Source organism: Cydia strobilella, chromosome 4 (assembly GCF_947568885.1).
Source record: "Cydia strobilella chromosome 4, ilCydStro3.1, whole genome shotgun sequence".
NCBI classification, from domain to species: Eukaryota; Metazoa; Arthropoda; class Insecta; order Lepidoptera; family Tortricidae; genus Cydia; species Cydia strobilella.
The window spans coordinates 18,724,426-18,739,612 of NC_086044.1; the positions used below are offsets into that span (position 1 = coordinate 18,724,426).

Genomic DNA, 15,187 nt, shown 5'->3' on the forward strand with positions numbered 1-15,187 from the left:
GTATTTGTGTACTTTATTAATTTTCCCAGATTTGCAATAGGTATGGCAGGTACCTATTTTATGTCATAAATAGATACACTCATTATATTACGTTATTCTTATCCTGTAATATGTAGATACTTTAGCTATATTTATATCATTTTATGTGGCAACATGTTTGTCCACCAGGTAATACCACATACTTTAATTGTCAGGTTGGGCTTTTTAAATTAACTCCCCTTTAAATGAACGTCAGATAAATAAAGCATGCAAAAGAAGCTAAGTTTGCTGGACCTGATTATAAAAGGATGAAATTCATGCCGTATCGTATACAGTCAACAATCAGTACATTCCCAACGTCTACCTACTAATGAACGTCTACTAGTAATCTACTTATTATCAATTAGGTATTTGCGAAAATTACCTTTAATTACCTAGTCGGCTCATAAGTTCTGTCATATACATAGTATCAAATAAAATCAAAAGTTTAAGTTTATTCCGTATAATTTGTACAGCGTTTGAAAGCTTATAAACTAGAGAATCTAAATGTATAACATTTATTAAAAATGACCGCCATAATTATCTACACAGGCTTGAAGTCTTCGTGGCCAGTCGTCAATGGATTCACGCACCACTTTCATGTCGATATTGGCCACTGCCGTAGCAAGAGATTTTTTCAGCGAGTCTAGATTTGCATGAGGTTTTGAGCACACCTTTTCCTCTAAATACTGCCATATTTTATAGTCTAAAGGATTAAGATCTGGGCTAGAGGAGGGCCAATCTTCATGCCGTATAAAGTCGATTTTATTGGAGGCGAGCCAGGCTTGTGTAGACTTTGCCTTATGGGCTGGAGCAGAGTCCTGCTGGAAAACCCAATGCTGGTTTAGAAACATCGTATGGGATAGTGGTTTCACAATATTAGTCAACACCGTGTCTTGGTACACTTTGGCACTAGTTTTTACTCCTTTCTCACAAAAATGCATACTAGTGACGCCCGCATAAGAAACTCCCAGCCAAACCATCACAGATGAAGGGTGATGACCTCTTTGAATACGGGGAATGCTATTAGACGCTTCTTTACTATTGCGAGCGTACACTCTATCATTTTGTTTATTACAGTTTTCTTCTATGTCAAAAATTTTCTCGTCCGAAAACAGTATACAACGGTGCTTATTTTTAGCGTACTTCTTCAATAAAGCTTTAGATCTTTTAAGCCTTAAAGCTTTAAGCCGACCATTGAGAAGATGGCCAGTTTTTCGTTTATAAGCACGAAGTCTCAGGTCTTGATTAAGTACTCTTTTCACCGTGTTTTTGCTCAAACCCATCTGGAGGGCCATAACTTTTTGTTTCCTAGCGGGATTTCTGGCAATGCGTGCCCTAATTGCTTGTACAACCGCTGGAGTCCTAGCTGTACGCGGACGACCGCTTCTTTTCTTGTCATTTAAACTAGAGACCTCACTGTATCTTTCTATGGTACGATACACAAATCTTAGAGAGAATTTTAAATTTTCAAGTAGCTTAAAAATTTTAGTCGGCGAGTGACCACAACGATATAGTGCAATTATTGCGGTACGGCTATCTTTAAGCGTCCACTCCATGTTGAAGAAAACAGAAAATTGCAAAATTATACTACTCAAATATTTAATAAAGATTCGAAATTCAAATGCAGAACGGTTTTTGTTTTAGGAGTTCCAAATTTAAATTTTAAAGGCCAGTGACAGAACTTATGAGCCGACTAGGTAAATATGAAAGCAAAGCAACTATTAACGATGTGATTAAGAATACATATATTATTCTGTTTAGCAACACAGCCGCAATATATTATACCTAAAGAAAGGAATAAATAAAAGTTTCGTTTCCGACCTATTGAAAAAGAAAGTCCCTAAAAATAAAATGTGTAAAAAGGAATTGGGATGTATCTGAAATTCTGAATTGCTGTAATTATTTAGTACTTATAGTATAGTGAGCTTTACCACAATAAAGTTTGATACCTCGAATAGTTCCCTCGTTTCATATATTATATAATTTATATTATTTATATCTATTCCAATGAATAAAGGAGGAAAATTAAAAACGTGGACCTATGCGCCAAGAGTACTCCGATAAAATGTTGAATTTCGCGCCTTTTCCTGCTGACAAATTAGTTTGTCAGGCTATATTTTCTAACAAGTTTCAGCTTTTCCATTGTCAGAAATGTTATTGCATTTAAAGACATCTAACGGCAGCCTAGCAAACTAAATTTATCGCCGTTGCTGCTGCCATCTACATCACAATCGGTTTACTAGCAATGTTTGCTTCGTTTACTTGCAACACACTAGTTTAAACAGATGGCGTTGTATAAGCTGAATCCATCTGAATCGTAATACCATAGAGTAATATCTATCTTTGGTAATACTAACTTTTACAAGGTTATTTACACTTTTGAGTAATCGAAATGGAATTGCTTTTTTTTATTTATGATGGAATAATTATATTCATAGTTCCGGTTATATAAATGTCTGGCTAGATAAAATGATGGTAGTGCTTGTGAAAATTTATTACAATTCGGACTTAATCGTTACCTACTCGAAATTTAGTGGTTTTGGAATGGAATACTTATCAAATTGCCGGGCTGACTGACGTTTTATAAAGAAACTGTGGGTTGGTAATTTTACTCTCTTGATAATTCTGTTGAAGGAAATTGGCGGGAAAAAGTTATGATGACGCGTGGGCTGCACAACGTAGGGCGGCGGTTACGCCCCCGCGGCGTGCTGTCGCGGGCGGGCGGTGGGTGGGAGCGTCTTTTGCGTTCTTGCGAATTTTAAATAATGATCACAGAAGGGGGCCGCTACGCAGCGTGAAGAGATGAGGGATTGAAGGGCAAACAATAGTATTAGGGCGAATGGAGTGATCAAAGGGAGGATCCATGGTCCGTGGCTTTTTTAGTACAAAGACAAATGTTGATCGGTTTGATTGATACTACATTGGTTTGTTTGTTGGGAGACATATCATAACATTTAAATATACTCATACCATTAATCAAACTAATTACTCACACACCTTGTGCCAACAAACTAGTACCTGGCGCAAGTGACTTTTACGCTTTTGCTTGGTACCAACATGTTAGTAAAGAATAAATAGGTTTTCAACGACGATACTTTAGTATTTTTCACACAGCTTGGGTGAGGTAACAGCCATTTCCATACAATGTAAATGTATATAACCTTAGTCTTAAAACGCAAAATATGTATTGAACTGGCACCGTACCTATGCTATGCAAGCTATGTGAAAATACTATAATAGGCTTTGTCATAAACCTTGTTAAAGTTGTAACTTTGGTTGTAAATGTTGTAATAACCAACATTTCTAGCAATAGGAAATGCGACTTCGAAATTAACCCCTTCCCTAGAAATAAAAAAATGGTCAAATCGAATCACAACTATCTAAGATGAAATAATCTAACAAAAGATATCCCTTCAACTATCGACCTCAGTGTCCGACCAAGATGAATCAAATATTATATTTAAGCAGGTACCTACTTTATTATACCTTAACTTAAATCATGTTGAAGACGTATCTACATAACATAAGGTACCTATACCCACATGAACATGATTGTTGATAGAGCATTCAAACTTACAATATCGTTACAATATAATTCATTCATAAAATTGACAGTACGTAATATTAAGTACCTAGAATAAATCACCTTCGAAGTTTTCAAACATAGGTGTGACGTGTGACTTACTATTACTACCCAATAAGATATTATACTAAAACGCTGCTATCCTGAATGTAAGCACCATGATTAATCGCATCGTGCGTCGAACAAGACACACGAGAGGGCTCGTTGCGGTAAGCTCGCCCTCGCACTTCTCCAATACCTGACGACACATGATCCCAATGACATGTATGGAACCAATTTGTTTAGGTTAATATTTTAATTAGTGCGAGATGCATCGTGAGAGCTAGGGCGTGTCCGGGTACGAGGGGCGGGTGGCGCGGGCGGTTCGGACCGCCCACCGTCACTTCCACTTCCGCTAGCACGTAAGCCTACCGGACATTCAGCAACCCTCAGGTGGTTGATAATGATGCAACAGTAATTTGGTCATTGGTAGTCCCGACTAGAAGTTGACAATCGTAAACAATTGATCAGTAGCACTTTTCCTCCATACCCATTTGGCGATGTCAACCCCATAGGTCTATTGAATAGTCCCCTATATTTTGTTGTTAGAGTAACAATAATTCATAATCATAATGCTCTGGACGTTATATAAATACATACCTATAAAAATATCGTGTTGTGAATCAAAACATTGGTTAGTCCAAAGTTTAATTCAGTGGCATAATAGAATAGACCATCTATTCGTTTCCAATAGTTGTAATAGATCTCGACTTTTTCACTATTTGCAGTAAAAAGTCGAGGAGACGGAGAGAAGAGAGGGAGTTTCTGGTGGAATGTCCTTAACAAGTAGGTAGAGTGGATCGACCACTGGCTTACCTAAGCATGTGCTAAACATACTAAACCTAACCTATGGATAGTACAGTTCTGTATCACATCATATAGTGAGTAGGTATAATCGTTTGTAAACAAAGACTGTAAATCTCGAATGACGTAAGGTATTCCTGAAGAGAAGGTGTAACATCCGTGTTAAAGTTTTTACGTGAAGTAAGGTCTATCTTCTTTTTTCAGTTCATTCGCCTATTCCATCATAACTAATCCGTAATTAGTGTTCGTCGTTCGAGCACGCAAGAGCTCCTTTCTTTGGTTCTAGCTCATATCTTTCTTCTCTTTGCATGTGTGATGTGACTCATGTGACACATCATATAATTTTTCAGAGGGCTGTATGTTGGTCATTCTAGCTGGTTATGGCAGCCAGACCTTATTTACAGCTTTAATTGCGAGATATTGAAGAAAATGAAACAATTGACTGTTTCTCTAAAGAGTATATCTTTATTATATTATTTGACTTTGTAATCTATTGTTCATAGAGATAGAGTCGATAATCCGTTTGACCTTCAAGATAGTTTTAACGACTTTTTACTACCGTGTTTTGAGGGCTTAACAATTGTTTTGTTTTCTAAAGTACGCTGTAAAGCTGATCGGACAAAACAATAAACGAAACACTATACCTACAGTAAAAGACCATAACGGTAAAAATAATGTAAAAATTAGGGAGTACTATCATTCTGTCCGTTTCACATTTTACGGACCTTCGCCCTCAAAACACAGGTAAAGCTCGTCACAGACGGAGCGATGACATATATCTGCCGATATCGGCAGATGCTGACAGATATCTGCGAGGACTGCGAGTATCGCTATGCACCACACACGCAACGATACTAAAATATATATCGCTCTCCATCTAGCACCTACATTGTGAGAGAGACGAAATATATCGTAATATACCGAGCAGATGCCTTACGATAAGATTTTGGCAGATACCACAATATACATGTATTACAGTTTCGTCCTACTAAAACATATCGCAGATGCAGTATCTGTCGGTATCTGCCGATATATTATCGCTCCGTCTGTGATGGGCTTAACTAACTGCAGAGTAGAATAGGTGATAAACACATAGAAAACAGAATGTAGCCATTATAAAACAAAGCACATCATATAAGTACTATCGCCTAGAGGTACTTCTTCAAGCCAAATTTGTAAACTCCTAAAACACTGCATTATTGAAATAGGTACAAGGACATAATTTTACGCTTACATCCTCAAGAGGAAACTATCAATCTTGATTACAATCTTTCGAGATAAGTTAGGCACGCAGAAACTCGTTCTGTGAGTTGTCCTTTTCGAAACCCAGTGCAAGAGCTTGAATGAATGTTCTTGCGCGGCTGGCATTCTGATAAAGGGATTGGCGTAGGTGTATATTATATTCTAACTTTACTGGTATCGTTATTATAACTATATTTTGGCATCGATTTACAAAATCTATGAGTACGTTATATTATAACTCTTAATATTATAATTAAATTACAATGCCATAATTCATGAACCAAAGAGCTGTTTTTAACAGTCCATTGAATAATTAGTTAGCGCAAACAGCATCACGTCACGTCACGCTCCTGTCGCATGAAATACCACCACGCGTCGCGTTGAAGTGCCTACACCCATAATAGAACTAAGTAAAATTAACAACGGGTTATAAATTAAAAACCTACAGCAATGAGCCTTATCTGACTGTAATACGATTTAATGTTGGATAACAGCTCTACCAAGTCGGTAATCGTTGTCCGAGATATTCTCACAGAGTAAAGTGAGCCTTGTTGTTCTCGGTTTAAGGTTCAGAATGTTTTTTTGCGGGAGGAGATAATTAAGCCGCACACGTTCTCTCGGGGCGGCTGCTCATTCGTGCATAATGGACTCGGGGCGACGCGGCTGATGCTTGACAAAATGTGGCGCGACTTTCACTCTCGTTTCCAACTAGTTTGAGACTAACATACATTGGGCAGCTCAAGAATTAATCAAATTACCAAATTGATCGCTCTTTATAGTGCTTCGGCCTTCTGAGCTCATCTGCATAATTTTTCAATACATTCCGCAAATTGTCACTTGCAGGCAACCTATGAGTAAAGTAGTTGCTATAGAGTAGTATACCCTATAGAGGAAAGTAGTGGCTAAACGAAATAATTGTATTCAGTAATATGAGTAATATCAGCACGAACTAAGCGGTCATAGGTAGAAATAATTAGTCTAATAACTGGAAAAAAGGCTAAATACCAGCAGCGCGTTATGAGTTTTTTATTTAAGGTACCTGATTGCACAGGTGTTGTTCTTCCTTTGTAGGTCAAACTATAAGGCCACATGACTGACATATCCTTCTTGTTGGTAATTCACTTACCAAGGGTACTTGCTCGAATACGATAAAAGTTGCTCAAACATGAGCTTGTCGTAATGTGAGTTACAACGTGGAGTCATGTGAAAAACGACTTGCAAATGCAACAGAGTACTTCGTGTACTCTTATCGTTTGTTTACAGACCACGTCTCGTTACCAGACACGGCTGGCGCGCCAAGCGGCACGACATGTGTGCATTTTTTGCCCGCCCAAGGAGGCCGCGGGCGCGAGGTTATACACCCATTATTACGTCCTTCCTACTTTCAATTATTATTATCGGGCGGCGGCGCCGCACCCGCGACGGGGAGGAGGAGAGAGGCGCAGCTGCTGCCTACCAATAATCGAGACCTGTCCTCGATGGAAAGGGACGGAGATAACGACCGACAAGCACAAAATAATAATTATACTTGATTTTAATGTCCAGAGGAACTTTTCAGGTATAAAATTGTAAGTAAATATAATTATTGGTGAGTTTCGGCAACTTTCATACGATCCAGAAGTAACGTGATCTCTGAAAAACATTTAAAACTGAAATAAATCCGACCGCGATAGGAGGCGGATCTCCGAAGTTTGCCGAGCGGTTTCGCCTATGCTCGTCAGTACGCTCGCCGCAGTTTGGCGGCCGGTCGTGAGGATGGTGCGTTCCGTTCGCAAACAAAGAAAAATACTATTTTGCAAGTGTCAAGTGGATAATGTCGTCTGAGCCTACTAAAGTGCAGGTGGAATACATAAACGAGGATAAAACAGTCAAGGTAAATTGTTTGAAGTGAAAGGACGTAGTATTATTGTGTAACAAAACGGACGCCAGCGGGCAGCGGTCTCGTGTCGGCGCAGGGGGAGGGCGGGGCGAGTGCGGCCCCTGGCGTGTGGGGCCCGCCAGGCCACACGCAGGAGGTTGTGACCGCTTTGGAAGCAACTCCCTTGCCGAAATAGCATCAGCGTCCTCCTCCAGTTCCGCTTCCCACCCATTTACAATTTAACACCAACAATAACAAACTAGTTACATGATAAGAGCATAGTAAACCTGTCAATAGAATTAACATTTGATTGTACTCACTCTTGCAATGAAGGTCGCGGATGTCGCCATTTTTAAAATAAAACATGTTGATTGATTTATTGTTAAACTTGATCAAAGATTTTGATAAGTCTTACGTACAGCCCTGAGCGTAGGATACATTAATGATCACATCATATTCAATACGTCTCAGATAACCTCTTCAACAACTGCATAAAATCAGTGACACGATTTGAGGTGGGTGGATCAAAGGGCGGCGGCGGCCTTGCGTGCGACGACTCCCGGCACTCGTTAGGAAAAGGCGTGTCGACTTCAACTACTGCGATGTATACACTGAACAGTTGGAACTTTTGAACTTCCTTGAAGTATTCAGCAAAACTTATTTCGTAACTTCTACGCTTTCATTAAAAATCACTCAATTGTCGGTTAATAACACGTTTTATTGCAAGAAGCTTTTTGTAGTTTTTGTACTTGTCATTGTCAATTTGTCAGTACCGGAAGCGGACCGGAAGTTTTATTACTGAAGATAATCAAAAACGAACGTAATTGAACGAATGATTTGTCTATGATTATTGCATTTGTTGACTTTGTTGTTTGCTTTTTCTTTTCTTAGTCTGTGCAATAACGAACATCTGTCATGTTCATGTGTTTTTTGGCGAAAAATAAAAGAGTTCAAAATCATTTAAATCTTCACCCGCCAAAATTATTTAACATCCATGGTGTCATCAATTAAGTAAAAATGATTGCAGCACCAGTTCTGCAATACACGGTAAGCACGGACGTGTGTAAAACTTCATGGTAAAAAGAAACTACGTAGGTATTTTTGTTTTGGTTTTATACTTTTACCTGAACAACCGTTACAGAAAAAATTGACCCTACATTCGTACTACAATGGATTCCCAGTGTAATTTCCCCCCTTTCGTTCACGCCTTTTAGCACTCTTTGTGCTTGAGCGGCCGTCTGTTTAGTCAGTTATGTCGATATATTTCCCCTCCGCTAAATATAATGTCCGAATGAAGTAAGTACTTCATGTAGTGGTACACTCATTAATGAAGCCGGTTCGATCGCAAATTTGTGCTAATTAGTTGAAAGCCTAATTTGCACTTGTAACTAGTTTCTCGAAAAATATTTTATTTACACTTATTAATTCAATACCTCATTTCCTGGACTAAAAAACAACATTAAAGTAACCCCTAAATACCCTAAACATAGTATACTGAGACTTAAAGAGTTACAGGGAACCTTTACTTTTACTTTAGAAATCATAACACTCCTAATATAGAGCTAGTCTGACTGTGCATTGAATATAATAGATGCTCTAGAGGCTTTTCACCCAGGACAGGACCAAGTCTGGCTGGCACATTAGAGCTGTCTTGTCCCAGTGAATACATTATGCATCAAATTAGACTAATTAACAAGCTAAACTGGTTGACAACAAATACTCGCTATCAAATCTACTATCACATCTCTTAGAAACATATTTTTTATTTACTTTCATAGTTTATTTTGTTGATCAAGTGAAATCAACATGGATGGAAGACATATATATATATATATATATGTATAAAACTAACTCTTGGCAGCCTCTACTGATTTTGAACTAACTATTAATATGAAGAAAGCTTTGTGAAGGACATTTATTTAATTATTTATTTAAGCCTTTATTTTTCCTTAAATAGTTTTACATGATAAAAAAAAGTTTTCTAATATTATTGTTTTCCATTTTTACTATTTTAAGGACCCCTGTTGGGTATAGGCCTCCTCCATATCTTTCCACCTTTCTCGGTCTTTTGCCTTGATTAGCCAATTTTCTCCGGCTGTAGGACATAGCCTAATTTATTTTTTGAAATGCTCCCTCGGGGTGACAAGACAGCTTGTAACGAGGGCGGAATTCTACATTGGCAGAGCCACAACCAGGCGTAGCTAGTTTGCAATATTCATTGCAATCATTGAGATTGATAGTAGATAACCAACTAGGTTAAACATGTACACAGCGCTTACACAATGGAACCATTATGATAAAGCTTGCTTCCTTTTCCCATTACCTGTCTCATACGCTTGTTACTTGATCTGATAGTTTAGAAAATAATTTCAGATAAAGTTTTTAATGAAATACCTTCCTTACTGTCTTGGTAATAAGACTTCAATTTTAATTATAGGTTTTAGGAATTTTATTCAGTGTAGTACCTACATACTGAATAAAACTCTTGATTGAGCAATTGTAAATGTTATGTTGTTAAGATAAGGTATATACTAAGATAACTGTGTCTGATGCTAATGCTCCATCTCCCGCTACAGAAAGTGTCTTAATTGTTTTCATGAAAACAGTGTTTCCATACTGTTGTATTTTGTTAAAGATATTTGCAATTTAATGGCTATTCAGTCTTAGCAAGTCTTAGTGATAAATATCGTGACTACTTTGAAATAAAAAAAAAAAACGTGTCTGTCAATCAAAAGAAAAAAAGTGGTAACTATGTATGGCATGTATACAGAGTTACTGCGTTTTAACTCTGAGTAACAGTGTGTGATACGAGATATTTTCAAAGTAGTGACAATATGTAAATTTGATTGTTAACACAACTTTGCCTGTTATAAATTCATAAATGTAATATACATCATAAATAAATGCTCATACAATAAGGCATAGTGAAGTCATTCAACGTGTGGTATTAAAAAATTACAAATACTTACTGAAATTATAGGTACATCAGAGAATAGATGAAGATGATTTATTATGTTATCATTAGCATTGGTTTCATATTTCCATTCCCACTAAACTTATCTGAGATGTGTGATTAAATTATTTACTGTATCATACCAACAGTTAATTTGGTATCTCTCGAGAAAGATGTGAGGATTTTACTAGTAAATCAGATAATAGCTGAAATCTTTGGCGTGCATATGTGTGGGTTGATAAAGGTAATATTTTAAATGTAATATTATTGAAAAATGTTTTTTTAATATTTTACATTTTAATTGTGGCATAAGGTGATAATGTAGACTGTAACACAGCATTTATCAATCACATGAAGAAACAACAAAAAAAATTTTACTTCTAAGCTTTAAAAATGGTCACTAAGTGTATCTTCATTAAGGGGCTCACTGACTATCAGTCAGCCGGACGATATCGGCCTGTCAGTTAGAACAAACATTTGACAGTTCTGAACAACAGACAGGCCGATATCGTCCAGCGGACTGATAGTCAGTGGGCCCCTTTAGTCTTTACTTCTGCTGATATATGGGGTCCCTATTAAACTATGTTATATATTGTATCTCTCTATTTCATGTTCACTTCAATATTATATATATAATTCAACTTCATCTGCATAGTAATTATTATTATATTTATCATGCTAACCATATTTTAATGCTAATATTTTCCTATTCATTGTAGCTTACCATCCAGGATATTCTTTGGTGGGTTTAATTTATTTTGCATCATAGTCATAAGCTCTTTCAATTTACACAGGTTATATTTTGTGTCTTTCCCTCAAAAAGTGACCTGTTTTCATTCCTCTTTATACTCTTGATTGGATTTAAGGTCTGTACTCTAAAAAAATACATTAATGTACTTGTGTGCAAGTAACTATGTTCACACTGTGGGTCGGCCTTAGCAGTCTATATCATTCTTACTTATTTTAATTATCCATCATAATTATATTATATATCTATACCTATCAGGCTTTTAATAAAGCATGTTAAATAAAGAAATTTGGGTCAATTGCACAAAATCATCTATCACTGTTAAATTTTTAAAGGGAAATTTCATAGTTAACTTGAGTAGTCTGTCAAGTGTGTTTGGTGCTGGCTAATATTCTCCTATAATAAAAATTTCCCAAGTTGTCACATGGTGGACTTTATTCCTTTGCAATAAGGTTTAAAATTTGTTAACCTCTGTAATAAATGTGTGTTTGGTATGACAGGAAGAAAGCGGCCCACAGTCGCCCCTAGCGCTGCTGGCAGCTACGTGCAGCCGTCTCGGCGCCAACATGGGGCCCGAACAGGAGAAAGAGCAACAACATTTCAGTAAGTTTCACTCTTTAATGACCGGTGTCAGAATTGAGCAAAATTGAACTCTATTACTATAAAATAAAATTCAAAATCTTGTGAGAAATATATTCCCTCTGCCTAACATGCAGCACAGCAAAAAGGTTCTTGAGTGGCCACCACGAACTTTAGGGCGTCGCCATATAAGGCTAACTGCCAATATTTTTTAGCGCTACGCTCGTAACCGATCCTAGCGTTTTCCCGGTTTGTAGAGGAAAGCGACTACGAACAGAGAACCGGCCGAGTGGGTTCCCGGCACTCAATGTGTTAAGTAAGCACACGACCGATCGTTTCGTAGATCCTTGGAGGTTGGAGGTATATGTCGTGCAGTTGACGTATTTCAGCTGATATTATGATGATGGATGACATTGTCGCCAGAAGACAACATTGAACCTTCAATAACAACAGTATGCTATTGTAACTTATTATTATTATTAACTAATTGCCACGTCTTTAAAGCATGCAAAAATCGCACCGTGACAAAAGCAATTTTCATTTATAAAAATAAAGATACAAACTATAATGGCATAGAAGGCAATTTTATAAGCCTGTCGGTAAACACAAGATGCCTAAGTTAATCTAGTTTGTTTTGGTATTTTATAAGTTTCTAATTCTACCAATAACTTTTCCAGGTCCACAACAACAAACGCAACAGCAACAAGCGCAACAGCAGGCGCAGCAACAGGCCCAAGCCCAACAGCAGGCTCAACAGGCGCAACAGCAAGCTCAGCAGCAAGCGCAGCAGGCCCAACAGCAAGCGCAGCAACAAGCGCAGCAGCAACAGCAACAATTGATTCAACAACAGGTATAATCCCATGCTACTGCAAAATATGACATAAGGTCAACTAACTGGTCCGTGAGCTTTAACTTAGTGCCAGTTGCACCATCCGCACTTTTACTATGAAACTTTCCATACAATAAAATTTAGTGAACTCTAACGATGACAAACAATTAATCTATTGGCAGTTCAGTATGGCGTCACTTTGTATTATTATAGTGTTTACCCTTTATTTCATGTTATATAGTTTTTTTTTCAGTTTATTCATTAACCATAACGTAATATGATCATTACATGGTAAGTCAACATTTCATACAATATATATTATAAATAAATAATAAGTTTCATATTGCTTTGATTTCAGGTGCAAAGCGAAGCGGCCACTCTCGCAGCAATCCAGCAGCAATACCTGCAGCAGCAGCCGCAGCTGCGAGTCATCAGCTCCGCCGTCGTGCAGCAGCTCCGTGCTCAAGGGCTCTCTGTAAGTTATACTTAAACTGCCCATTTTCCACAAATCGACAGCCATATATTTTGCGCGAAATAGGTAGCAGTACTCTAACTATCCCAGGTTCTTCACGTAACCAAGCAATGTTTTTAGTTTGCTAAAACTGCTTTTTTAGTATACACGGAAACCCTACTTGTTCCTGTATATATCTACCTGCTTGCAGTCCTGAAGTTAATGTCTCTCTGTAAGTATTGTTGGTTACCAGCAATGCTCTGAAATCCAGGCTATGGTCGCGGTCGTCAACAGGGCTAAACCATGTGCATTTAGAACTTGCTTACCGAAAACGCGCAACGTTTTATACAAGTGAACTGTTTAAAAAAACGACTAAAGACCTGTGCATGGGCTGTAAAGGCATACCTAAAGCAGAAGTTTTTTTCTAAATCGCGTAGTCTCTTCTTCTTAGTTGGTCACTCTTGTCACAGTGGTGGTCATTATGGATCAATTATGGCTGTGACCGCAGTTCTATGTGTCGCCATACATCCGTGTGGTGTGCACGGCGCATTAAAACTCAGTCCGTTTACATTTAGATTAGAAATTTATTACTATTATACTTTATGACTTTATGAGTTAAACCTATTCTTTATAAAATTTTAAAGGATAAACATATTTTTCAGGGAAATGAACTGTCGGCGGCCATCGCGAACGCGGCGAATGCCGTACCCAACGGCATTCAAGTTCAACAGCCTCAGGTATGCTTGATTATATTTTGTGTTAGTTTTATAAAGATACAATGTACTTCATGAATGATTACCCCATCCTCCTGTTTTCTCTGACTTACTCTCACACTTAGGGTGAAGACAGAAAGACAGACGGACAGTGGAGTCTTAGTAATAGGGTTTTACCCTTTGGGTACGGAACCCTAAAAACAATACCTTTCTTATGTTATGTTGTGAGCTTATAACAACATTAATACTTATATAATTTCAGGTTATATCAATGCAGCAGCTACAGTCGCTATTGGGAGGCGGAGTGGTTTCGAACGCCGAGGGCGCCACCTACCAAAACACTCCGCAACAGTTGTTACAAATACATCCTCAGCTACTACAGGTCATTTACAATTAGCATTATGCGAGTAAAATAAATAGTGTTAGGCTATTTTCTACAGTCATCATCATCATCATCATCATCATGTCAGCCGATAGACGTCCACTGCTGGACATAGGCCTCCCCCAAGGCTCGCCACTCCGACCGATCCTGTGCCGCTCGCATCCACCGAATTCCCGCGACCTTCACCAGGTCGTCGCTCCATCTTGTTGGAAGCCTACCGGCAGTTCGTCTTCCGGTACGTTTCCGGTTCGTTTTCTACAGTACTCGGCGATAAATATTGCACATCGGAATTTCCGCTTCGTAGAGCGTTGTATATTTCTCTCTCGTTGTCTCAAATATTCTCTTTCTAAAGACAGATGTGCAAAATTTATCGCTGGGTACTGTACGTTAGCCAGCTTATGGTTTAGGGTATGCTATAGTATGGTATACCAAATATGTGCCGTGTCAAATGTGAAGCAGCTCGGATTGTAGGCGTGCCTCAAGGTCGCATTCCACCTAACCAATTTTTTTGTCCAATATGTATTTGCAGTCCCACATTTCGCTTAGTGAGAGAGTGAGACGCAATGCAGATTGGACCAAGATATTGGTTTGTAATACCAACCTCCGCCAGAAATCGCACGTACAATCGCAATGCCTCGGACGAAGTATGTCTTTATGGAGCGAACTGATTCGATAATTAATTGTCTCCCAAGTCGGCATGGTCGGTTGGTTTATGTTCTGTTCTGGTTGCAGCAAGGCGGCGGCATGTACGGCGGCTGCCTGGTGGGCGGCGGCGTGCAGCCCATGCAGGCCGTCACCGTCGACGGGCAGGACGCACTCTTCATACCCGCGCAGCACTCGCAGGTTGGTCACTGCACGTCAGCCCATGCAGGCCGTCACCGTCGACGGGCAGGACGCACTCTTCATACCCGCGCAGCACTCGCAGGTTGGTCACTGCACGTCAGCCCATGCAGGCCGTCACCGTCGACGGGCAGGACGCACTCTT

At 38.7% G+C, this 15,187-nt stretch overlaps 1 protein-coding gene across 4 annotated transcripts in view; it reads left to right on the forward strand.

Annotated features, from left to right (window-relative positions):
• The first annotated feature begins 6,903 nt into the window (after window positions 1-6,903).
• The window catches only part of LOC134740782 (transcription factor Sp4-like), a 32,148-nt gene continuing 23,864 nt past the window's right edge, over window positions 6,904-15,187 (forward strand). For 2 of the 4 annotated variants that reach the window (XM_063673394.1, XM_063673395.1), the window contains exons 1-7: window positions 6,904-7,562; window positions 11,749-11,851; window positions 12,505-12,677; window positions 13,015-13,131; window positions 13,770-13,844; window positions 14,083-14,202; window positions 14,935-15,045. In XM_063673394.1, the coding sequence (XP_063529464.1) occupies window positions 7,503-7,562; window positions 11,749-11,851; window positions 12,505-12,677; window positions 13,015-13,131; window positions 13,770-13,844; window positions 14,083-14,202; window positions 14,935-15,045 (759 nt within the window). In that variant the 5' untranslated portion in view covers window positions 6,904-7,502. Of the gene's footprint in view, window positions 7,563-8,456; window positions 8,595-11,748; window positions 11,852-12,504; window positions 12,678-13,014; window positions 13,132-13,769; window positions 13,845-14,082; window positions 14,203-14,934; window positions 15,046-15,187 lie in introns of those variants that run through there. The other 2 variants (XM_063673397.1, XM_063673396.1) reach the window with 2 other exon arrangements.